This window comes from Platichthys flesus, chromosome 20, assembly GCF_949316205.1.
Source record: "Platichthys flesus chromosome 20, fPlaFle2.1, whole genome shotgun sequence".
NCBI classification, from domain to species: Eukaryota; Metazoa; Chordata; class Actinopteri; order Pleuronectiformes; family Pleuronectidae; genus Platichthys; species Platichthys flesus.
The window spans coordinates 18,518,467-18,543,998 of NC_084964.1; the positions used below are offsets into that span (position 1 = coordinate 18,518,467).

At 47.1% G+C, this 25,532-nt stretch overlaps 2 protein-coding genes across 3 annotated transcripts in view; one reads left to right on the plus strand and one right to left on the minus strand.

The window, feature by feature from the left end:
* Positions 1–507: 507 nt before the first annotated feature.
* On the plus strand, positions 508–8,134 carry LOC133975744 (ATP-dependent RNA helicase DHX8-like). Its single transcript, XM_062413714.1, has 23 exons — positions 508–646; positions 802–887; positions 982–1,048; positions 1,148–1,227; positions 1,688–1,794; positions 1,902–2,249; positions 2,442–2,586; positions 2,761–2,952; positions 3,036–3,123; positions 3,215–3,312; positions 3,427–3,574; positions 4,071–4,252; positions 4,388–4,582; positions 4,676–4,861; positions 5,019–5,229; positions 5,358–5,539; positions 5,707–5,847; positions 5,997–6,152; positions 6,249–6,386; positions 6,569–6,697; positions 6,829–7,025; positions 7,133–7,312; positions 7,649–8,134. The coding sequence occupies exons 1-23, from the start codon at positions 544–546 to the stop codon at positions 7,866–7,868; spliced, it is 3,579 nt and encodes a 1,192-aa protein (XP_062269698.1). The 5' UTR covers positions 508–543; the 3' UTR covers positions 7,869–8,134.
* A 232-nt stretch (positions 8,135–8,366) lies between these two features.
* The window catches only part of etv4 (ETS variant transcription factor 4), a 28,262-nt gene continuing 11,096 nt past the window's right edge, over positions 8,367–25,532 (minus strand). For both annotated transcript variants that reach the window (XM_062413716.1, XM_062413715.1), the window contains 8 exons: positions 17,619–17,748; positions 16,952–17,134; positions 16,237–16,625; positions 13,432–13,500; positions 12,855–12,902; positions 11,731–11,903; positions 9,695–9,796; positions 8,367–8,886 (listed from right to left, as the gene is read on the minus strand). In XM_062413716.1, the coding sequence (XP_062269700.1) occupies positions 8,659–8,886; positions 9,695–9,796; positions 11,731–11,903; positions 12,855–12,902; positions 13,432–13,500; positions 16,237–16,625; positions 16,952–17,134; positions 17,619–17,748 (1,322 nt within the window). In that variant the 3' untranslated portion in view covers positions 8,367–8,658. The remainder of the gene's footprint in view (positions 8,887–9,694; positions 9,797–11,730; positions 11,904–12,854; positions 12,903–13,431; positions 13,501–16,236; positions 16,626–16,951; positions 17,135–17,618; positions 17,749–25,532) is intronic.

The following is a 25,532-nucleotide window of genomic DNA, read 5'->3' on the forward strand; positions in this document are numbered from 1 at the left end:
AAATCAAAACTCATCCACATGAACTTAAACAATTCAATAACTCTTCGATTTAGTAAAATTAGTTATACAATGTTCTAAAAAAAGTACCATGTTGTTCATAAGAGCATCTAAGTTTTATAAAAGTACAGTAAAGAAGATGCTAAAATATCAAAACCAAAACATTTGAACATGTTCTTGTGTCACTTAAAGTCTCTTCTCGTATGAATTACATTTTTACTTGTTTTTATTTATATATCGTATGAAAAGTACTTTGAGCTGTATTTTTTGTATGAAAGGTGCGATACAAAGTTTATTATTAGTTGATTATAGAAAAAGGGTGAAATATATAAACAACAGAAATAATTAAAACAGCAAAATATTATTAATGCGAAGTTAAAGTAAAAAAAAATTAGTTTGATTGTCATATGTAAACTACCCATTGTTGTCTGCCTGTGGACCGACAGGGGGCAGCAGCAGCAGCACTGAAACCTATCGTAAGCACAAACTTCAGAAGCAGAAGAAGACGCGCTTCCGGTTGTAGTCAAAACAAGCGAGAAAACAAAAATGTCCGCTTCAGACGAAATCAAACGTCTGGAGTATCTGTCTCTGGTGTCGAAGGTCTGCACGGAGCTGGAGAACCACCTGGAGATCAGCGAGAAGGACCTAGGTAAAGTGACGATGCGTGACACCGTTTGTTTCCCCCTCTGCTGAGCTAGGCTAGCTCCCCGATGCTAACAGGAGCAGGTGAAGGGGCGGTTAGCATCACCTGTGTGTAGCATTAAGTTGTGTAAGCTGAGCACCTGTTGCTGTGTGTGTTTGCAGCCGAGTTCGTCATCAGCCTCGCGGAGACGCACCCGACGTTCGAGGCCTTTAAAGCGGTTCTGACACAAAATGGAGCCGATTTCACTGTGAGTGTCCGACGAGCTGCACGAGGAGGCCATAGGGTTGTTTACATTGTTGACATGTTTGTTCTCCCCTTGACCCACGTGACTTCTCCTCCAGGACACCCTCATTGGAAACGTCCTGCGACTTATTAACACGATGCGACCCTCGCCTTCTTCAAGCAAAGGTACGAACACTGTAGGATCATAGGCTGGTAGTTTAAACGTGTGAGTTCATCAGCTGTTGATCTGCTGTTACATGATGTGTTCTGCCCCCCCCCCCCCAGACGTGAAGCCGCCGAGCGAGCAGGACAAGCTGAAGGATAAATATCCTGCTCTGTGTCAACCTGATGATCCCATGTGGATTGTAAGGAAAGTTCTTCTTCTCTTGTTCTCGTGTGGATCTGTGGATCTCATAAAGTAAAGCAGTGTCAGGAGTGGTGGGGCCTTTTCTCTGGTTGTGCTTCTCTGGTTGTGCTCCTTCCCTCCTCAGGCCACAGACGTGCAGATTGAGTTTTGGTTGCTTGGCCCCGCTCAGACCTGATATAGTAACATTCCTTCAGGTGTTAATGCACTGAAAAGCATCTGCAGTGTTTCCTGAGGTCCGATCAATTCGCAGGGAATCTGGGATCCTTGTGATTGACATGCGTCCTGTCTGAACAGGGCCAGTGTGAGCCTGACTGGTTGTTTGTGGTTGTACACTGGCGAGTTGTGACCCATCCCAGTGCAGCCTGATGGACATCTCAGCTAAATGGAGAGGCTTGTGTAGTGTGGAGTGTTTCTGTAAGTCATCGTGCTGCTGTCACTAACTTTCACCTGTTCACCAGCCCCCCGCTGTTCACGTCAATAGAGATGATGAGCAGGTGGCCGCCGCAGCCATGAAGGAGCTGGAGATGCTTATGCCCAATGTTTGTGGGATAATCTCTGACAGCAGGTAATTTAACCAAGAGACCAATCGATAATCCAGGTTATATATTCTTTACAACCACTGTCAACATTTAGAATATAAACTGTTCCCTTTCTTTTCTCATATGCCGTCAGAGATCGAGATGCAGACAGAGAAAGCGGATGTAAGCGAAGTCGATCAGGAGATTGTGGCGAAGAAACGAACCACAAGCCGAAAAGGAAACGTCCGTCTCGCTGGAGCGACCATCCGCCGACCCCGGAGAGAGACAAAGACAAGATTAAAGAGAAAGAAGTGGAGCAGCAGCAGCAGCAGCAGCAGCAGCAGCAGCAGCAGGAGGAGGAGAAGGAGGAGGAGAAGGAACGCTGGCTCAACAGACCCGTGGACAAGCCTCTGTCAGACGAGCCGGTGGTGGGAGACATCTACAACGGCAAAATTAGCAGCCTGATGCAGTTTGGTTGTTTTGTGCAGCTGGAGGGTCTCAGGTCAGTCGTGGCCTCTTCACAGAAAACTTTTCTTTTTTGTTAACTTTTCAGAATTCCCACCTTTCTGCTTCCCGACCCTTATTGAAACCATTTAATCTTTATTTAAAATGTATTTCTTTGAGTCACTGGTGTTTGACAACTCACACCGAAGACGAGTGGGCTTTATCGTACTGTCCCTTTTATCGTCTGCAGGAAACGCTGGGAGGGTCTGGTGCACATCTCAGAGCTGCGTAAAGAAGGACGTATTGCAAACGTGGCCGACGTGGTCACCAGAGCCCAGAAGGTGAAGGTCAAGGTTCTGTCCTTCACAGGAAGCAAAACCAGCCTGAGCATGAAGGTGAGACAACTGCATCCTCTTTTAATCTCCAGCTGCCGTAAAAGATTCCAGTTGATTTAAAGTTTAGAGGATGGTCCTCATTTTCAATACAATAATATAATGTGCTGGAATATATATATATATATATATATATATATGACAACTTGTCCAACTTCTTGTGGTTATTGTGTCCAGGATGTTGACCAGGAGACGGGGGAGGACCTGAATCCCAACAGAAGACGGAACCTGGACACCGGAGTGAATAGTGAAACCATGAGGAATCCCGATCGGCCCACAGACGCCAATCTGATCGAGGTCAAGGACAAGCCCACGGATCACAAGCGGCTCGCCAAGATAACCGACCTGGAGAAGTGGGAGATTAAACAGGTGCTCATCAAACACACTCGTTACTTTTTTTAATGGTGATATCTTCGGTTATTTAACAGTTTAGTAATTGTTCTCCCGTTCAGATGATTGCAGCCAATGTTCTTCCTAAAGAAGAGTTCCCAGAATTTGACGAGGAGACGGGAATCCTTCCCAAAATAGACGAGGATGAAGGTAAAACTCTACACTTCACAAGATTGTTCAAAATCAAAGTTTCACTGCATAATAATAATAATAATAATAATAATATTGATTTCTGTCACAGATCAAGATGTAGAGATCGACCTGGTTGAAGAGGAGCCACCGTTTCTACAGGGACAGACAAAGTGGACCTTGAACATGAGCCCAGTCAAAATAGTGAAGGTGAATATCCAGTCTCCGGGAAGTCGTGAATAACAATAATAAACATTTTAAACTCTCGCTTTAAATAATGATGTAGTTTGACAAATCAATATCTGGTCTCATTTTGTCCATTAGAATCCGGACGGCTCCCTCTCCCAAGCAGCCATGATGCAGAGCGCTCTGTCCAAGGAGAGACGAGAGCTGAAGCAGCAGGCGCGAGCAGCCGAGATGGACTGCATCCCCACGGGTCTCCACAAGAACTGGATCGACCCCATGCCCGACTGTAAGCAACTACACAACACGTTGTTTCAATGATCCAGCAGATCCTGAAATAATCTGTAGATTTAAACATGAGACATTGACCGTGTGATATCCGTCAAACAGAAAATTATTATGAAACCGAATCGATCAATGTCGTGTCAGCGATTTGGAAATTGGAGGAACAGAGTGAGTCTGTCCAGGCCCATTACACTGTGACACTGTGACCATGCCGCGGCTGGAGATGCTTATCTAGCTTCCCTATGAGTTTATTCTTGCACACTCACAGACGTAATGCACTGGGACTCTGTCTCCCAGGCGCCTGAGGGGAGATCGGAGGCTTTCCGAGTTCCTTCCAGCTGGTCACTTCTACCTCTGACTCATGGTTTAATACACACAGATCTGGTTGGGAAGTTGATTATCGTGGCAGTTCATCTTAATTCATGGTAGATTGCAGGAGGTTGAGATGGATCTTGCCGGAACTTGACGTCTCTCGAACTCCCTGTTTCTCTCCCGTGAAGATGAAGGAAGGCAGATCGCCGCCAACATGAGGGGCATCGGCGTGATGCCTGTGGACGTGCCGGCGTGGAAACGCTACGCCTGCGGGGGGAACCAGGTTTCCTACGGCCAGAAGACGGAGCTCTCCATCCTGCAGCAGAGAGAGAGCTTACCTATTTTCAAACTCAAGGAGCAGCTCATTCAGGTGAGAGTGAACTCAGCGATTTATTTGGCAAATTTCAATTGGGAAATCATTGTGAAACCAATAAAACATCCACCAAGTGGCACCAATATCAACAATACCTCTAACACCTCACCCTTTCATTCCTTCTCCTGACAGGCTGTCCACGACAACCAGATGTTGATTGTAGTGGGAGAAACTGGGTCCGGTAAGACCACACAGATCACCCAGTACCTGGCAGAGGTCGGCTACACCACTCGGGGGAAGATTGGTTGTACGCAGCCCCGTCGGGTAGCCGCCATGTCGGTGGCCAAGCGAGTCTCTGAGGAGTACGGCTGCCGTTTAGGTCAAGAGGTTCGTGATCATGGAGTTTATCCTCCGTAGCATCTGGTTCACATTACAGCTCAATCAGCGTGACTCACATTTTCTTTTGTACCATCGTGTTAGGTGGGTTACACCATTCGTTTCGAGGACTGCACCAGCACAGAGACGGTGATCAAGTACATGACCCACGGGATGCTGCAGAGGGAGTGTCTGATCGACCCGGACATGAGCCAGTACTCCCTCATCATGCTGGACGAGGCCCACGAGAGGACCATCCACACAGACGTCCTGTTTGGCCTCCTCAAGAAGGTGATTTACCACGGTCACAAACCATGTACTATATATTTATAAGGAGAATATACTAAAGTGTTATTGTGATGATTATGAGGATAGAGAACATTGGAGCATTTTTAAGTAATAACGCTCTTTCTCACTCTCTCTCTCTCTCTCTCTCTCTCTCTTCTAGACGATGCAGAAACGCAAAGACCTGAAGCTCATCGTCTCCTCTGCAACACTGGACGCCGTCAAATTCTCCCAGTATTTCTATGAAGCTCCCATCTTCACCATCCCTGGAAGAGCTTTCCCAGTGGAGGTTCTCTACTGCAAAGAGCCTGAGACCGACTACCTGGATGCCAGTCTCATCACCGTCATGCAGATCCACTTAACTGAGCCTCCAGGTGTGTTTGTTGAAACTGGATTCCCTAAACCACGATGGATTTAAGTTCACTGTGTCCGTGAGACATATTTTGAGGTATTTGAAGAATCGTGATGTTTAAAACAACTTTTCTCTCTGGTCTGCGTCCAGGGGACGTCCTGGTGTTTCTGACGGGTCAGGAGGAGATCGACACGGCCTGTGAGATCCTGTACGACCGGATGAACTCGCTGGGGCCAAATGTGCCTGAGCTCATTATTCTGCCCGTCTACTCGGCCCTGCCCAGCGAGATGCAGACCAGAATCTTCGACCCGGCTCCACCAGGCAGCAGAAAGGTTTCGGGCTGGATACAATTCTTTATATCCTGTTTATTAAGTGCTAAAATAACACTTATCTACTTTTTATATATATTAATAACTGAGACGTATCACTACAACAGTCTCTTTTTCAAATGTATCTGACTAAAAACTCTCTCACTTGTGTTTCTTTTGGTTACAACCAGGTCATCATTGCCACTAATATCGCCGAGACGTCTCTGACCATCGATGGAATCTACTACGTGGTCGATCCTGGTTTCGTCAAGCAGATCGTGTACAACTCCAAGACCGGCATCGACCAACTGCTGGTGACTCCCATATCACAGGTCAGTGGATCAAACACAGTCCTCACCATTAGGAAGTTGATATCATTTTATACTTGTTAACCCTCAGTGGTTTGTATTCTAAACTGGACACCTGGAGAAGCAGCATTGGAAGTGATCTGATGTGTGGGTGGACTCTCTTCTGGTTCTAGGCCCAGGCCAAGCAGCGGGCGGGTCGAGCCGGCAGGACGGGCCCAGGGAAGTGTTACAGGCTCTACACAGAGAGAGCCTACAGAGACGAGATGCTGACGTCCAACGTGCCGGAGATCCAGAGAACCAGTCTGGCCAGCACGGTGCTGTCTCTGAAGGTGATGTTGATTTGGTAACGCCGCCATGAATCAGTCTTTCACGAAGCTGCTGGAATCATGTAATCATGTTTCTTTCCTCCTCACTCACCACCACAGGCCATGGGTATAAACGACCTCATGGCTTTCGACTTCATGGACGCTCCGCCCATGGAGACTCTGATCATAGCCATGGAGCAGCTCTACACTCTGGGCGCTCTGGACGATGAGGGTTTGCTCACCAGGCTCGGCAGAAGGGTGAGGAGTGATTTTTATTCTGTGGTTTCCTGCAGGAGGAAATATGAAGTGGATAAATATACATCAGATGAATAAATATATGAGTCAGGACTGAGGCGGACGCCGTGATCCTTCAACACAAGGAAATGTATGGTTTTGATTAAATGTTAAACGCGTCACACGCTCTGGTGTCTGTGCTTCAGATGGCCGAGTTCCCTCTGGAGCCGATGCTCTGTAAGATGTTGATCATGTCCGTGCATCTGGCGTGCAGCGAGGAGATGCTCACCATCGTGTCCATGCTGTCGGTTCAGAACATCTTCTACAGACCGAAGGTTCGTAAAAATCAGTCCTCGTCAAATCAGATTTACTTTTACAACATTCATGTGCGTGTGCTTGTTTTTTTATGACTCTGTTAATCACACGTCAGACTGAAAAACTAAACTCCATCCCCCCCCGTCTGCAGGACAAACAGGCGCAGGCCGACCAGAGGAAGACAAAGTTCTTCCAGGCGGAGGGAGACCACCTCACGCTGCTGTCTGTTTACAACTCCTGGAAGAACAACAAGTTCTCCAACCCCTGGTGCTTCGAGAACTTCATCCAGGCCCGTTCTTTGAAGAGAGCTCAGGACATTCGGAAGCAGATGCTGAGCATCATGGACAGGTAGTGTAATCCTTGAGCATTAATTAGATTCACTCACTGTGTATCTCAGTGTTGATGTATTTTAACCTCAATCAAACATCCTCTGTACATGAATTCTTATTTCCCAGGCACATGCTGGACGTGGTGTCTTGTGGGAAAAGCACCATGCGGGTCCAGAAAGCTATTTGCAGCGGTTACTTCAGGAACTCGGCCAGGAAGCACCCGCAGGACGGCTACCGCACCCTGATCGACCAGCAGGTGGTGTACCTCCACCCGTCCAGCACCCTGTTCAACCGCCAGCCAGAGTGGTGAGTCCCCACTGGACCCAGCACGGAACATTCTCATGTGACTCTGCTGAAATGCTGTAAAACTTACTTTTGCACGGTTTTGTGTGTTTCTTTCATTTTTATTAATTAATTAACTCTTTAGGCAAAAATTTGAAATACTCCTATTTTCTGCAGTAAAGGTCATGAACCCTTCTCCTCCATGTGAGCAGATAGACTAAAACCTCAAAATGCACTTTGAATAAACTTATGTTAAAGATGTTTTTTGTTAAGTTTGCTTTGAATTAATTAGTTGATGCTGTTAAAAACCGCCATGATTGATCTCTAACTGTATTTTGTGTCCTCTCTCTCTTTCCTCAGGCTGGTGTATCACGAGCTGGTGCTGACCACTAAGGAGTACATGCGGGAGGTGACCACCATCGACCCGCGCTGGCTGGTGGAGTTCGCCCCGGCGTTCTTCAGAGTGGCCGACCCCACGCGCCTCAGTCGACAGAAGCGGCTGCAGAAGCTGGAGCCGCTGTACAACCGCTACGAGGAGCCCAACGCCTGGAGGATCTCCCGCGCCTTCAGGAAGCGCTGAAGACTGTCGGTCTGACACCAGGTGGGCGTGCCGGGAACAGACTGAGCCGGTTAAAGGCTGAAAAAGACTCTTTCATTTCATGTTTTAATTTTGCTTTGTTGATTTGTATAGAAGTTTTACAGTATTTGGTCCTAACTGTGTCGTCCTCGGGTGAAGACACACTTGACCTGGTCAACACGTTTTCTATTGATTTGATTTGATTTATATGAATTTGTAATCTCATGTAGGTATTTCATCATCACAGATAAACACTGGATGCACTTTTATCTGCGGCCACGTCTCATTACTCAAGTTACTGAAAGGATTGTTATGAAGTCTGTCAGAGGGGGCGGGGCATCACACAAGGAAGAACTTATTCAATCCGATTTATGGTAACTCATTTCTTAAAACAGCCTGAGCAGCTGATTCGTGAAATGTTTTGTTTGAACTCATAAAAAGAGGAATAAACACATGTGACTCGCAGCAGAAGCAGAAGAACAGTCCGGAGATCAGTTTGGATATTATCATGGGTATTTATTAAGCAATCTCTTCGACCACAGTCATGTTTATGGATTGAATAGGCCTCAGATGTGAGAGGAATGCAGCTCTTTAAAAACAAAAACAAAACAAAAAAATCCCTAATGAGATTAATTTAAAAACAGAAACACCATAGCCTTATATACAAGTGGGTGGGGTGGGCATGTGCAAGAGGTGCATGGGGGTTTCGGGGTCGTGTATGATGATGGGTCGGTACAACAGGAAGATTTCTGAAGGCGGTGGGGGGGGGGGGACAAAGGAGAGGTGGCTGGCTTTAGTACATGTAGCCTTTGGAGTAGGGCTGGGCGCCCATGTTTTGGGGGGGTTGGTCCGGGGTGTAGGGCACAGCCTCGTCCAGGTGGGACAGCGGCACCGTGTCCTCCTCGTTGACGTAGCGCTCGAACTCGGCCTTCAGGCTGGGCCGCTGATTGTCGGGGAAGGCCAGAGAGATGAGCGCCTCGGGCTCGCACACAAACTTGTAAACATAGCGCTCGCCCGCCACCTGGAGAGAGAGAGAGAGAGAGAGAGAGGGGAGGGGCTTGAGTCAAAGAGGAATGCATATAAAAAACACTCTTATGTTCAGGTGTGCACAACACTGGTGTGTGTGTGCTGGGTTCCAGTAAAAGATCAGATCTGCGTCACTGACGTGCAGTGACCCAGTTACCAGTGCCTCAGATTGACTGGGAGCGTTTTATTTGACTCACATGCTGAACGTCATTACACACAAATATTCAGGTATGGCCTCTGTCAATCTGGTAAAGTTCCCCTCGTACAGATACTGCTAATGTGGATTCTCAATAAGGAAAACAGCAAATATAACTTTTCTATATAAGCAACCTTATATTCTGGGAATTTTTCATTTAAAGTTTTAGTTTCTAGATATTTTAATATTTCTTAGTTTCTTCCATGTTGTGCACTTTAATATTTATTATCTGTAGCTAAACTAGAACAGGTCCACTTATGTCACTTTCTAATACCTGTTTTACTCCAAAGTTATTGATTTTCCCATTGCAGACAAAATATTAGTTAATAATTTTAATTATTTTCGTGATCAGCTAGAAACCATTAAGGAAAATCTATTTATCTTCCTTCAGTAAACTCAAGTATTTGTCTTTTAAAGTCAAGACACAGATGAGCCGTTGAACAAATTATTTTCTAGTATAGTTACACAAATCATCTGGATCATCTCAATCCATTACTTAAAAGAAAAATAAACTCGAGCAAACTGTTAGACTATAATATAATGTGGACAATGTGGAAATGACATTCTTCAAATTCTCTAAATATGAGAAGTGGTGTTTGTTTTGTACCTTCTGCATGATTCCCTTCTCGTAGTAGTAGCGCAGAGAGCGACTGAGCTTGTCGTAGTTCATGGCCGGACGGTTCTTCTGCATGCCCCACAGCCGGGCGACCTGCGGGGGGGGCGGGGGGGGGGGGGGGGGGGGGGCAGAGGAGGAGGAAATGGCTGTGGTTAGATTTGAGTTTGATTCCGTCCTCAGTGAGGTTCATGTGCAGGTGACTGGTTATTTGCTTGATTTGAAAGAGCTGAACTGTAAAGGCCTCTCTCACATGACACGTCAACAGTCAGCGTCCCCCCCCCCCCCCCCCCCCCCTTCAAGTTCATATCCCCAAAATAATTGGCGCTTCACAGTTGTGTGTGATTCCCGGCTGCTAACACTAGGGGTCCTTGCTGACGAGTCAAACTCCTCTTCTTACCCAACATGGCCCAGAGCAGGGCGAGTCTCCACATGTGGATTCACTTCCTTTTTATGTAACCCATTACCACTTGAATGCAACCAGAGTCCCACAGTGTTCCCAGTGAAACGAGAGTCGAGCTGGTCGGAGGCTCGGCCGCGGATCGCAGCCCAGAAGTGAACCCTCCGCTGACGAGTGTCTCACAACAGACCCACACAGGCAGGAGGAAGTAAATCACATCCTCTTTACAACAGGGAACCGTGTTAATGTTGACAAACACCTCGGACACTGGAGGAGAGTGTAAAGCTCGCTGGGGGGAGGGGGGGGGAGGGCGCTGAGATTCATGACTCAGGAGGAGACAGGTCGAATCCCACAGCGGCCATCGCGCCTGTAGCTCTGTCTGATCTCTGAGTGGCTCTCAGCCCTAATTGCTCTTGTAAAACTCTTACCCCCCATCCATTTTTAATGTACAGTAAAAAGATAATGGAACCCCCCCCCCCCCCCCTCAGTATTAGGATCCACCCTAAGTGGACGCTGTCTGATGCGTCCAATCAAATTGCAGACTTAAACATCGCAAAAAAAACGTCTGGACTAAAGAAACGTGAGGAGGGCGAATCGGGGGTGTTCGATGATTCTGTGATAGCGCTCGTCCTTCGTTTTATCAATCCGATGTTTCATGTGCTGAATAATGAATGGGGCGCTAATGGAGGAAAGATCAGAGAAAAGACCTGCGAGGAAAAAAAAGGGCCTCGCGTCTAATCGCTGCCATCGAGGTAACGCTTTAAAAACTCTGCTAACGTAAATTCATTCCGAGAATAACTCCTCTACCGTGCTTATCAGATTCAAATCGACGTCGTGATCTCTATCAACGGCATAAAATAAACTAACAATCGCAATGATGCATTTTGAAATCAGGATATGGCCTAAGAGTTTATTCTACTATGAAGATAGTTACTCTTATGGGGCAACTGCGACAGTCCACGAAATGTCCACTTAAAGTTCTTTTCAATTAGTTGTTCTCTTTGCCGACAGTCTGGCGTCTCGCTCTCAGGTCCCGTGGAACGTACCAAAGACCCAGAATAACAATTAGAGCCTTTTATTGGCGGAAGGAAGCAGTTGAAGTGGACATTCCAAAGAGTGTCACAGTTGCCCCATAGGATAACCCTGTAGCCGGGCGGCTGCCAGTGGAGACAGTCTACTGGTTTTGCAGGTACCAATTTATTTACACACCCAGCTTTATGTATATAGAGCCCAGGTTGGAAAGATACAGGAATTCCCCCTTTAACAGGAGCTCATCAGTCTGGATCTGCTGGTTTCCATAAAGAGACGTTTGAGCAGCGAACACAAACGTTCTGGAAGGTGTCAGAGCCTCTGCATCATATGGTCGTTACTCATTACTCGTGATACAGTGAAGCATCTGCTCAGGACCGATTAGAAGAACCCGGAGAACTGGTGCGGATCAGGACCATCAAGCTTTATTTAAATTTGCGAGATTTTTCAACATTTTTACAATTTTTACCAAAAATAATTCATGAATCTTTGTGAAAAGTATCAGGCTCATTGAAGGAACATATATCTACGAGTGTGTGAAATTTGATGCAGCTTGATGGGAGTTATGGTGAAAGGTGAGCAGGTCTCAGATCCACTTTACCTCTTCGGGTTCGATGAGTTTGAACTCCATGCCGCGGCCGGTCCAGGCGATGAAGTGGGCGTTGCCCGGGTCGTCCAGCAGGGCCACCAGGAACTGCCAGAGCTGCAAGGAGCCGCGGCGCTGGTAAGGCGTGCCCTCACGGAAAACACCGCCGCCCTCCTGCTTCACCTCCCCTGCAACCAGGAGAGAAAACGACCAGAGTTCAGAACATTCACGGGCTCTGACTTCATAAAGAGGGAACGTGAACTGAAAACGACTGCACAGCTCAGGATGCAACTCAAACACGGAGCCGCTCAGAGGTTTAGAAAAGTTCATTTGATATGTGATATATTTTCGGCACATTAATCTACACCAGACCTTTAAGATTCAATCGTTGCATCAAGGTCTAAAATCTTGTGTTTCATGTGAAAAGACGAGTTTGACTCACAACAGCTGCAGTGCATCTGAATGTGGAGTCATCGGCAGGTCATCTAATCTGGATGTTTCATGTTTGCACACTGACGTAAACTGAGCAAAGTGCTTACTAACAAGGGCTTATCACTCACGAGGCCGCGGCGCAGAGCCGGGACGGAAAGACCGGACCGACCTAAGATCAACAAGAGCTGCTCGGAGAACCAAGAACCATCAGGGGTGAAGGAACGTGTCGGTAAACAGAGCCTGAGTCGTGTTTGCCTCTGTGTTGTTTACCGGTTACTGGATATGTCGGACACAAGTGTGGGAACACGAGAGGCTCGGCTAAGTTACCGCCGGTCCCTCGCAGAGAACCGGCACACTCCAGTGGATCAACCAGTGCTGGCGGCCGTGGGCTCTCATCTCCTCACTCAATCTCCTTCAGTGTCAATCAGGGACTCACAGCGAGGGTGGGGGGGGGGGGGGGGACGTCTCTGTTCTCACAGTGACAGGGGAGCCCGGCACCGTGTGCACGGGGAAACCGAACCCACTCAGCGGGTTGTGTGAACACACAAAGACCCATGTTGGATCTCTGACGTCGGCATAAGGTGATATGACTGTTCGGCTCCGGTTGCTCTCCTGTACCTGCCGTCACCTAACTAACGTTCCTCACACTGGGATTCGTGCATGTGACCCTGTGTGTGCAGAGGCATGATGGGAACAGTGGTTCTCACCTTCGAACTTCTCTGGAACCACACGGGAGTCGTTCTCAAACAGGTAGCCTGGGAGAGGGGGGGAGAATCGGGTTAAAGTTTCATGAGACACAACCAGGGCTTCAACAACAAACAGGATTTCATAGTGGAAACGTTTATTTTCAGGGTCAATTAACTTAGAACCAGTCACTTTAAACCAGTTGGAATCGATCCATAAGAATTTAAATGTGCGACAAACAAAGGGAGTAAGGAGAAAGATTGTTTTTCTTTTTTGCGCCGGGGAAACTGTTTTTTTTTTTATTTTCCTGGACTTGTGTTTATTCGGGGATTCTTGAGGCAGGGGTGAGGCCAGAGCTTCTGCCAATGGAAACACACACACACACACACACACACCGCTGGTCAGCCAATGAAAACACGGGACAATCTCTGCTGGTTAGCCAATGACCGCAGAGCTCTGACCAATGTGGGCCCGGTGGAGATAAAGCAGTGGAGGAGGAGGTCGGATGCATGTTTGGGTAATAAACTCACAACACTGTGATTCTGCTTTCTTCTTATATGAAGTTTATTATAAGAGGAACTTGACAAGTTAAAAGGTTACCTTCATTGCTGTGCTGGGGGTTTGTGTAGCCCTCGTTGTGGTGGTACATGGAGGGACATCCAGGCACATCTGCAACACAAACACAGACACACACATCAGTAAAACTCATAGTTCAAAACTACATAGAAACCACTCACAAGGGCAGAATGATTAAAGAATAATGTGATTATACAAAGAAACACAACCAGACCCACTGCTTACCTCACACACAGAAAGAGTGTGTGTGTGTGTGTGTGTTGTGTAGATACTTTGTGTGTTCACCTCGAGCGTCACAAGGACAAATGCTACATTTATCATATCGCGTCTCTTGTCTCTTGCTGGTATTTTTAGGCCGTGAGCAAGCACCTTCCCCAGACCTGAGCAGTGGTACAGTATTCAGTGTCTGCACTTTGTCTGGGCTCATCATTGACTCAAACAGATTATGTTCCTCCTCAGAAAACCTCCGGGCAAACTCCGGTGCTGGTCCAAAGCTTCGTGAGGAACAGTTCACGTTTGTCCTGCAGGAGAATCGTGCTGAATTTCCTGCGAACGCTCTTGTGTTTGTTTTTCTCGTGCAAAATAGTGAGTCACACACTATTATTCTATTTGTGTTTTTCAGTCGTCGGCATGAATGGGACAGAGGAGAGAATGAAAAGCTGAAAGGTGCAGCTCTCTGCCTCTGGCTGCGGCCGTGACTCACTCCCGGGGAATGCAGCTGCAGCGCTGCGACCGTGATAAGATGCCAGCGAGGAAAATCAAACCCTCCATTCCGGGGCAACTCGATCGCTCTGTAAATAATACGTCTGCCCGCGAAATGGCAGACTGCCACCGGGGACTGATGGGTAGATTGGGTGTGAGGGGGTTAATTGTGTTGAGAGTGGTGAGACCATTTTGCGTCTTTCATGCGACACAACAGCAGCAATGCTATTCTGCGATTTGCACTGTCTTGTATTTTGATTTAACCAGGCGGGCTTTCAATCTAAATGGAGACCAGGCTGTGGGGAAACTGGTAAAGCACCAACTTTCACCCCTGAGGCCTCGGCTCAACTCTTTATTTTCAATTTCCTGATAATTACTTTTGGTTTCAGTCCCCGTTTGGCCACGTTTAGGAAAAGGATCATAGTTTCTCCTCCACCACGTGAACCATGTTTTAAAAAGCTTTTATACCAAAGCATCTTCCGTGTGCCTGGAGGAGAACCTGGGTCTAAAAGGCAAAGTTCACATGTTCAGCCCCTGCAACCCTTCACTAGCTGTCGAGCGCTGCAACAAAACCACGATAAACTCTGATCCCTTGTGTCTGATCGGCCGCTGCACTCGGTCAAACTCCTATCAGAGGCAGGAAGCTCCACCACATTCAGCTCTCTCCTCCTCCCAGCTGATTATCCACAGACAAACATCCCTTTTATACTTCCCCGCTGCGCTTCTCAAGGTTGTGTGAGTCCTTGTCGGCGCTATCCGCCCCTGCTATCGGAGGTGAGAGTATCAAAACATGGGGGAAAAGAATGAGGTCGCTTCATGGCGTCTGTGTGATGCAGTCAGTCTACTGGTTTCTACACTGGGAGGCTCGTTTTGAAGCGTGTGCACGTGGGACGAGTGGGAATCTGTACAGAAGCATCGTCAGACCTGCAGCCTCAACCCAGGTGAACGAGGTCAGAACGTATGTGCAGGGGAGTGTTGTGTTTCTGTTTCTCTGCTCTTCCAGTGTTAGAGCTTGTTGTTAAAGCCCCAGAGCTGCCTACTCCACCCCATCAACCCCCACCACCACCACAACCACCACCACCACCAGCTCCCTCCCTCCCCTCCCCCCCGCTCCAGGTCCAGCCAGTGAGAGCTTCGGGTTACTGCGGCCACGCTCATTTTTCCATTATGAGTTCATCTGCCTGCAGAAAAAGGAAGCCGCTGGTGCAACCTGAAACCCTGGAGCACTCCACCGGGGACTCTAGTCTTTCCAGTGCCCTCCATTTTCTCAATGAAATTCCTCTGCCTCTCTCACAGAGAGCGAGGGAGGGCGGGGGGGAGGGAGGAGGAGTGTAGCCGCAGCAGAAAAACATACGCTTTTTTCTCTTCTCTGTGCAAAGTGTCAGAGAGTTGAAAGGAGGAGTTCTGGAGGCAGAGAGGGAGTCGACATACAGTGAAGAAGTTTGTTTGCCATTTGGACATTTTGTTCTTGAGTGAGTTGTGCAGACGGGGTGGGGGGGGGGGGGGGTTGTTTTTAAAAGGAGCTTTTATTTGAGCCGGAGAGAAACTCAAACATCCCCCGAGAGACACACTGTAAAAGGTTTCGGTTGATTTTCACAGGTAGACGCTGTGTTTGCTCAGATTTGGTTTTACACAATGAATTTAGTTCTTATGATACCAAACACTATTTATTTTGTATTAGGTGTGTGTTTGTCTGACATTAAGCAGAATAACACAAAAACTACGGTACATATTTCCATGAAGCTTCATCAGGGAAGAACAAATTGAATTCAGGAGAGGATCCAGATCAGACCTAAGATTTATTATTATTTATTATATTAAACACAAGAGGAGGCGTTTGGCAACATCTGTGATCTTGATAAAAAAAAAATCGGGACATTGAGTAAATATTGTTTTTAATTTGATTGAATTTAATGAAACAATACGTTGATAAATTAGCTTTTTGATTCTATGGACTCAGTGATCTAAAGTTCCATCGTGACACATTTATGGAGAATCGGGGCCAAATATGGAAACAAAATTTAAAGTTGTTTTAATCCATTTTTCATTTCAAGAATAAATCCTCTGTTCAAATATCACCCAGTGGATGTGAAGCCACGTCTCCCACACCCTCCCAGTATCACTCACCAGGCTCGTAGGTGTAGTCTGTGGGCTCCTGCTTGACGATCATGTGGGCGGGGGGGAACCTGTGTGGATGTGGATGTTGGTGGTGCTGGGAGTGGGGGTGGGGGTGAGATCCGTGGCCGTGCCCGGCCATGTGAGCCGCTCGCTCGTACAGCGGGTCCACGTACTCCTGCTTAAAGCTCTGCTGCAGGTAGGGCATGCAGGGGTCGGAGTGCTGCCGGTGGTAGCCCCCCCCACCACCACCGCCTCCGCCACCTGGCCCTCCACCCCCGCCTACCCCAGCTCCTGCACCACCGTGTCCTGATGGTGCAGAGCTCATGCGCTGAAAGGCCTGCCCTGGTTGGGGGAACTGGGGGCACATGGGCTCTCCTGAGGGGCCCTGAAACCTGGAGCTGAAAAGAGAAACACCACAGCTCAGGTTAGGATCTCACATGTGACTTGATAAAGACAATTTAATCTTCAAATATTCTTTAGAGTCTAAATTTAGCTTTTCAACTCACGTTTTTTTCTAAATTCAATTTTTTTCCTGCAGCTCGATGGAGTTTTAATTAAATGAAACTAGACTTTTGTTTACATAAAACTGTGTAAACTGGTTTAGTATGGAGAAGAAATGACCTGCTTATTGTTTAATTATGCAAAAAAACTCATAATTGACCATGTGATCATCGTGTCTACAGTTAAAATGTCCTCCACAGTGAATCTCCGTGCGCTGCTTCACCTGGAGCTGATGGGGTAGCTGTTGCTGGGCAGCGGCTGCGAGGCGGCGGCCGGGTTCATGTAGCCGGCGTCCGGCCGCCCGGCTGTGGCAGGTTTCGGGGAGTAGTGCTGCTGCATGGGGGACATGGGGGTCCCCGGGCAGGAGCTCTTGGCCCCGGCTGCATTCCTCTTCTGCTCATAGGCACTGTAACACACACAGGGACACACACAGGTCAACAATAGGGTCGCAGCGGGGAGGGCGGGGAGGGCGGGGGGGGGGGGGGGGGTCTAGTTTTACAACACACAACTAATGGGAGTTGTTCAGTGGTCAATAAGATGTGATCGGTGTTTTAGCTGTTCTGACTTATTCATGAGAGCTGACCAGTGATGGGTTATTGTCGGAGGAGGGTTGAGACGAGGAAAACAAAGAAAGTGTTTATTCCCCCCCCCCCCCTCCTTGATAACAATGGAGGTCAGAAAGAAAGCAGAGAGGCAATGAATCTAAATTTGTAAAATGTTCCAATTAAGTTCTGAGAAAAGGCTTCAAAGACGCCGGGAACTTGACTCGTCTTTACTTTGCTTCCTTTAGGAAACCAAACGACTTTCCACTGGAGACCTCCTCAGTGAACCTGAACCCATGTGTCACGAGGATGTGAGGTGGAGGGGGGGGTGAGGAGCAGTGGAGCTACCTGGCATAAAGGCACTGCTCTCCATTGGGGTAGCTGAAGCTCTGCTTGTGGCTACAGGACTGGCTGGGGTCGGAGCCCGGGCTCTGCGGCTCCTTCTTGATGGTGACCGGAGGGCTGTGAAATGCCACCGCTGCAAGAGACAGAGAACAGAGATGAGGGTTGGCACGCACACACACACACAAACACAGACACACACGCACACACTGGGATTTGTATATTCCTTTCAGTTCAGCCCTGCCCCGATACTACCGTCGTTAATGGCTCAATGGCAAAGGCAAATAATTCAGTCGGCACAGGAATCTCTTTTACGTGCCAGCCAAAATGCTTAAGTGACTGTCAGCTGCAAAACACAGGGCGGCAGACAGACACGGATAAACACACACTTACACTTGAGACACACAAAACACACACACACACACACACACGCTCACACACGACTGCATTCCAGCAGTTGTTTGGAAGCGTCCCCGCCCACTTTCCTTCCCCGTTCCAGACACAACAGCAGCCAAGACGTCCTGCGTCAAAGTCGAGCTCAGAGCTAAACAAGTGGACGGGCCAGAGAGATGTCAGAGCTAATGTCACACCTCCGTAAGAACAGCATATACACTGGTTGTGTGTCCTCGGCATTCTTTCCTATTTGTATCCAGATGTTCTGCCTTCGCTTGTGCACTTTGTGTGTCTTTTGCATTTGAGTTACACAAAATCAGAGGCTGTCCAAAGTATTGAGCCACGTGTTTTACCCTGGACGTCCAGCACTCTGAGCTGTCCGTCAAGCCGGACTGCTGCAGGGGACCTTCTGCCTCGACGGCCACACAAACCACCCAAAGTGGAGCTGCACGCTGCGCCGAGGGCTCGTGTTTATTATGTGAGGGGAGGTTTTCACCCGGAGAACTGTACAGGATGTTTTTCTGGTCCCGACAGGGTAAACAGCAGCAGCTGTGCACTTCCAGCTGGGGAGGCCTATAGTTACGCATGCGTGTGTGTGTGTGTGTGTGTGCGTGTGTGTGCACGAGTGTGTATCAGTGAGTCTGTATCTGTCTGAGCATGTGTGACTGTTAAAAAGTGTGTGTTTGTGTCTGCTTGTGTGTGTCTGCAGTGGGTGTGGAGCTGACGGAGCAGGCCACACTGAAAGATCAGCCCAGGTAATTACAGGCTGTCGTTCCATTCACAAAAAAGGAGGTGGAACAAAAAAGAGAAGTCTGGTTGAGTGAATGAGTCCGAAGACGAGGAGAAAGAAAGTGAGAAAACAACGGAGGAGAAATAAGAAAAGATTAGTGTGTCGAGACTCAAGCTTCGGCTGTTGTGTTGGGTTTTTCATTCAACTCTCAACATTCATAAAGTTTGTTATAACCCGAGTAAAACACAAAGATATAAAAGGTTTTTCATTTAGTGTTGAAAATCAAGTCAATCAACAAAACGTTAATAAAAATGATGATAATCCATTAATTGATTAGTAATAAGAATAATCAACTTTAGTACTTTTCAAACCAAAGTTACAAAGTTAAATCTATGGGATCTAGCAAATTTATTTTGTTTTATTTAAATTTTAATCTCCAGCTTGTACAAAAACTACTGGATGGATAACCACGAAACTAAGTGGAACAATGTGGGACGGTTCGCGGAAGAATTATTATTATTCTTCGATTATTTCTCAGAGAATAAGTGAACAGATCTATAAAAAGAAATTCCAGCATGTTTCAGGGACTGATATTTAATGTAGACGTGGTTTCTGAAGGAGCGTGTCGGGCCTGGGTGGAGGTGCGAGCTCTCTGCGTGCCAGTCTAGTCTTTTAATATATAACATTGTTCTTAATTGAAAAAGAGAGTGAGTAGTGACGAGCGTGGGATCCGCGATCAAACAGCTTTGTTGGCTTCTTGCTCATGAACGTAATCTTCAGCGCTCAAACAAAGAGAAAGAAAGAAAGTCTTAAAGAACCTTTTGTGCTTTGAAACGGCTGAAATTCCTTCCTGATGCTCATCAGATGTTTATTCGACCTGAACCTGTTTGCTCCGACGGGAGAATTCAATCACGCAGGCGACGAGGAGCCCAGTGGAACAATGAGGCGGCGCTGCTCATCATCCCAGCCGGTGCTATTCCTGCTCTGCACTCACTCTCCCATGGCAGCCAGGCAGGTGAGGAAGCGTTGGCTTTAGCCGCGGATCAACGGGATTAAAGAGCATTTACCCAGATTTCCCAGACAGACGTGATGGGATTCCAGTCTCCTGAAAGTCTGCGACAGCTCGTCTGCCAGCGCACACAGGGTGGCACATGGCTGCCGCTCCAATAACACCAGTGTGTGTGTCTGTTGACTTTAACCCCCCCCCCCCCCCCCCCCCTTCTCTGCTGTGGTCATGAACTGCAAACAATCCTCAGAGAGGAGAGTGTACACAAGAGCAGTCACAAAGTAGATCCACTGGTGTCAATGGCAGAGATACTGGCCTTGATGTGGTGCTTGGTTTATGAGGTCGTTCCATCTCAAACAGTCCAGAGAGGGAACGGTGTCAGCTGTGCACGTAGGGGGGTCTGTGTGTGTGTGTGTGTGTTTGTTTGTGCGTATGTGTGTGAAACGTTTTCTGGATATTCATTTTGTCAATGAGCATCAGGCTGAGTTTTGTGTTACTGCCTGTGATTGTGATGCTTTTAAATGGAGTTAGTCGATGTTCTGGTTACGAAATGATGGAAGAGTGACAACACATCAATTCCACCACTAAACACTTAATTCAAAATATGAGACGAATTCAGACAAGAGTAGTGGAGCAGGAGAAAAGACGCTAAATCTATCCTGAGGAGAGAACAAGTGGCTCGACTATATTTCCTGGCAATTCATCCAACAATTTGCAGGATACACAAACTGGTGATGGTTAAAGCTCTCGCCTGTTGGTGGCGCTAGATGAAAAGTCATCGGAGCTGCTTTGTTCACGATGTGTCTAACACGAGACGGAAGTGAAACTGGAGAAATACGAGTAAGTGGAAGACGTCAACTTGGAAAGACGAAGAGATTCAAGAGCTTCTGGTGATAAAAGCCGACTTCTGTCTGACCCGGGAAATCTCCTGCTACATTCTCAAATCTGAAAGACAAACTCCAGAACAGGTCCAGACCCAATGTTCCTGCAAATTTAACAACAATTGAGATGTGTCAATTTGGACCAAAGCTGTGAAGCAGCCCTGCTTTTTTAACTTTAGGAATAAATGACACGTCCAGTTCCATGAATAGTCCTTAAAATAAAACAAACTCTGGTTCCCCACTCACTCTAACGAGCTCCCTAGCGTGCTTCAGTAAATCTCTCTGTCCACATGATGTCAAATCTTCTGCTGGAGTTTACACGGCAGTGGCAGCTTTGTAAACGGATTCCAGGGAGAGTTATGTTCTTGGGGTTTCCTTCTCTTCCTGCTTTTTATTTCTGGGGCAGTCCGACCTCCTCTAACTGCTTTGGGGAAACGTTACATCACACTCTCACAGCGATCCTCACACTCCACGGCTCCACTCTGTGAACTGAAACACGGAGCGAGAGGAACCTGGAAGGTGTTTGAACGCCTCTCGTGATTTTGAGCTAATGCAGAAGTGTGCATGGTGAAGAACACGTGAGTCCCAGCACCTCCTCAGGTCAAACGGTTCTTCCTCTATACTCCAAACTTATCTTATCTCCTCCTTCCTCGTCTTGGGGGTCTTCCTCACCCTCTCCCTTTGACCCCCCGGCTGAAGGAGGGGTGGGGCCGGACTTTTACATATGTAAATGTTGGCTCTTAGAGGAGGATGCAGGGTGAAAGGTGATGGTCATGGTTGAGTGCTTTAGGAAGTAGAGGGATCATTACGCGGGGGCAGGGGGGGGGGGGGTCCTATTCAGTGGACACCCACCACAAACAAATCGCAGGGGCAGGGAAGGCCACCCCCTCCCCCCACAACACACACACACTCTGCTCTACACTGTGGGGCCCTAAGCGGAGCCAAAGTGAAGGTATCGGAAATAATATTCCAAAAATACAGAAAGATTTGGCTGAAGCACGACAATAAGGAGGAAATAGAGAATTACATAGTCAATGATAATACTGTCATTTCTCTAGAGCCACATAACATGTGCACCTGCTTTATTTGGTCTTATTGAAGACCACTGAAATGAATCGTGGTTTGTTAAAAATCAGGAATACAAACCTGATCTTATTTTCGGACATGTCTAGTTTTCAAGGCAAAAGCGATGATCTAAGCTTTTAAAATGTTTTAATTTCCTGTTTCTATCTGCTGGAAAATAAAGGTTTTCAACCCAGGTTTAGGATTTAATACTAAAGGGCTCCAGGTCTTAATTTACGACTCCAGAGATCGTCACTGATCTACAGGAATCAATTTAGTATCACTTGAGAACGAGCGGCTCTGAGCAACTGACGGGACCTCGCTGTGAACCCTCCTATCTTATTATAGACGGAGTATTTCCTACCATTAAAGGTCCTGGTGTGGGGAAATCCAACCTGGGGACAGGAGTGGATCTGGAGAGTCTTACCGTGGATGTTTATGTGCGACTTGGCCCGAGGCTCAAGGGCTCTGGAAGTCTGCAGCACACGACAGCCTCGCTCACAATAACTCATCAGACATCGGTCCCAGTGTCAAACAGGGTGACTGGATCGCGCCAAACCAAAGAACATGTGAGCGCTAACGTAAACACGCACTTCACCGGGGTGCAGGCGTGCCGTGTCGGGCCGATCTGGAGGATCTGGATCTCATCTCAGCTGATATGTGTTGTACATGTGCGGCACGTGGCCTCGGTGAGCCGCGCAAACACGCTAATAACACGCTAATAACACGCTAACAACACCTGGGTCTCCCACTCTTTCCAATTGATCTCCTATGTGGTGATGGATCAATAAAAACAAGGAGGCCAATTATGCCACAGTGGATTTTAAAGGTTAAAAAGGAAGCTATTGATTCACGTGAGTTGCAAATGACATTAGTTGTTTAGCTGATCCACGGCTGCGTCGTGGTGAGAGGGCGACGGAGGGGCATCTGTACAGTCAAGTATTTGACTGTGGACACACACATGGGAAGTCGGGTCTAACCTACACTGTAATGGTCATTTGAAGTCTTGCACGCACTGGTAAGTCCATGCTTTTTCAGACCAGACCAGTTTGGTTTTATTTCTACGTTTCAAGCGTGTTTTTTTTATTACCATGAAACCAAAATGCTGAAAGCAGAACATTATTTTCTGAGGTTTACAGTTAGAGCATGAAAGTGCACAGAGAAAATGAGAAATCGAGTTTCAGTAACAAATATGTTTTATTGTCTTTAAAGGTGTTTTCAGACAAATTATTTTGTTCTAAACTATCATTTTAATAATATTTTTTGTAAATAGTCCCGAATTGTGTCTGACCTTTATTATGGGAAACGAAGGTTTGAGGAAGTAAAGGAAAGTTTCCATCTGATCCAAAGTACAACAAACTCAAGAATTTTCAGTTTCCTGAAATTAAACTCTGAGAAATCCATTTAAATTAAGCCCCTCCATTAAATTTCCTTGAAACAGTTGTGTAGTTTTCGTGTAAACAAACACACAAACAATCATACAACCATGGCAGGGGTTAAACATTCACTCTCTCAACAGACTCAACAAACAGATTCAAGATAGTTTTATGGTTTTTCCACACGACACAGTTTTATGTTTGTTTGTCGTTGTGTTAGCTTGTTTGCTGCGACACTGCTCCTTCCTGGTTTGGCCAAAAGGGGGTGGGGCCTGTACACATACAGACCATGTAAATGGACCAGACCAATACCTGTACCAGCACATGGGGGAATGATGTTTCCCCCCTATTTTTCTGAATGGTTCAATCAGACAGTATATATTATACATGTCCAGTTTATTTACCACAATAAACTAACTTTAGAACTTAAGTTACTTGGTAGTAAGGTTTTTATTGATTCATAACGTGATCAATAAAATGTTTAAATTGTTTTTGTTTGTTTTGACATATATGTATTTACTGTCATTCAGCTTCAGAGAGAGAGAGAGAGAGAGAGAGAGAGAGAGAGAGAGAGAGAGAGAGAGAGAGAGAGAGAAAGAGAAAGAGAGGGGGAGGGAGAGAGAGGGAAGGGAAGGGAAGAAATACAATATGATCCAGACCGTTTCGACTGCACGGTCTATCCACTCAATCCACTGGTGCATGGAAACATGTGCTGTACATGTGTGTGTGCTTCTCAGGTCACTGCACAATCAGGAGAGAGAGAGAGAGAGAGGGAGATAGAGAGAGAGAGAGAGCTCATCCTCCTCTCTGAGAGCCAACAGGCCCGTGAGTGGCTGCAGTATCTGTGTGCTCAGGGAGCCCCGGAGTGTTGGATCCATTAGTGTCGGCTCTATCTGATTTACAGGTCGTCCTCTCTCATCTGATAATGGTTCAGGCTCCTTGAATATTTAAAGAATGGTTGTCAGATACCTGCCAAACAAGCGTAACAACATCGATGGAAGCTACAACGGTATCAGCCCGCTGGCCCCCTTGTACACCAGCAGATTTCTGTTTGTTGGTCGTTGATATTGTGTATTTATTGCGTGGTGTTGCGTTGACTGACAGGAAGTAGATCTGAATGACACCCACCATGGGAAAGTCGGTGGAACTCTACATTTTTTTTTTGCCAACATCAAAGTTTCACTTCCCCTTTTGTCAACTGGAAATAAATTGCAGTGTTTGTGTGAAGTGGTGGGAATGTTCTTGTCTTAACAAGTATTTACTGCTTCTAATGATCCCGCCCCCCCGAAGCTCTGAATCTTCTCTCTGAACCCGAGCATCAATGGACATATATCAGTCATTGAGCGAATCTAGTTTCCTAATTGAGAGGGATGTAAATAACGGCTCTGTGGATCCACAGGTGACGGATCCACAGCCTGAGCATCGACAGCACTGAGAAGATCACTCCAGGCCATGAGCTCTAAGTATTTTTACAACTGTTGATTCTGGCAACTATCTGGGATATTCATTTGAGAGGTTTGTTGTGTTATCACCTCGTCTCTCCTCGCACCGACAGACGGCTCCACCTCAATCTAAACGGAAACGCTCTATCAACTCGGAGCCTCGTGTGAGCTCCTCCGTCCCACAGCTGCCAGACGAGCATTCAGCTCAGTGTCCAATTACGTGTAATCCCCCTGAAATTCAAAGGGGGCTGTATCTCTGGCATAGTCAAAATTAAATCTGACATTTGTAGGATACTGTGTTCTACTCACCACTATTCCAACAGAAAAAGGAAATGTCCAAATTGAATAAGACATGTCTGTAAGTGTCTTCAGCGTGAAGGGATCGATGGTTTAATTGGTAAATGTTCGGACATCTCACGTTTTTCTTCTTCCCCATTGTCCACTTCACTTTCAATTGTGCCGCGTAGGCTTTTTATAAATGGCCATTGACCAGTCATAAATCTCAGTGGCCCTTTGCTGTTTAGAGGAGCCGACCCGATACGTCCCCGTCCCGGGACGTGTGCAGCGGGGGGGACGTCCCGTCACAGGCGAGGGATGGAGGTAATTAATCTGGCACAATATTGACTCCTCACTCTCCGATCCCTCAGCCCCCAATATAGCTGTCCTCTCTTAATGTTTAATGTAGTGATCGATTCCCCCCCCCACCCCCCCACACTCTGCTACTGAAACGATATAATGAACTCCCGCTGTCCCGGGTGGAGCGCTGGAGGAGCCCCGATGGGTCGTGTGCTTGAGCAGGAGGTGTCACCAGAGGGGAGATAACATGGAGAGAGTCCGGGACACCTTGCTGGAAATTACCAGTGCACAAGCCACGACCCCCCCCCCCCACACACACACACCCCCCACTATCCCTCCATCTCTTGGATTGGGATCTCTACCGTAACGCTTCATGGCCCGTTTGACCCGCTCGTACCCCTCTCCTTCCCCTATCTGCCTCCACGTTGATTTATCTTGACTTTATCAAGTCATC

Bases quoted from the DNA above. Each gene is read 5' to 3' on its own strand.
- LOC133975744 (XM_062413714.1), top strand. From the start codon at position 544: ATGTCCGCTTCAGACGAAATCAAACGTCTGGAGTATCTGTCTCTGGTG. The intron at 5,540-5,706 runs GTTTCGGGCTGG...GGTTACAACCAG, and splicing joins CTCCACCAGGCAGCAGAAAG to GTCATCATTGCCACTAATAT. The intron at 5,848-5,996 runs GTCAGTGGATCA...TTCTGGTTCTAG, and splicing joins TGGTGACTCCCATATCACAG to GCCCAGGCCAAGCAGCGGGC.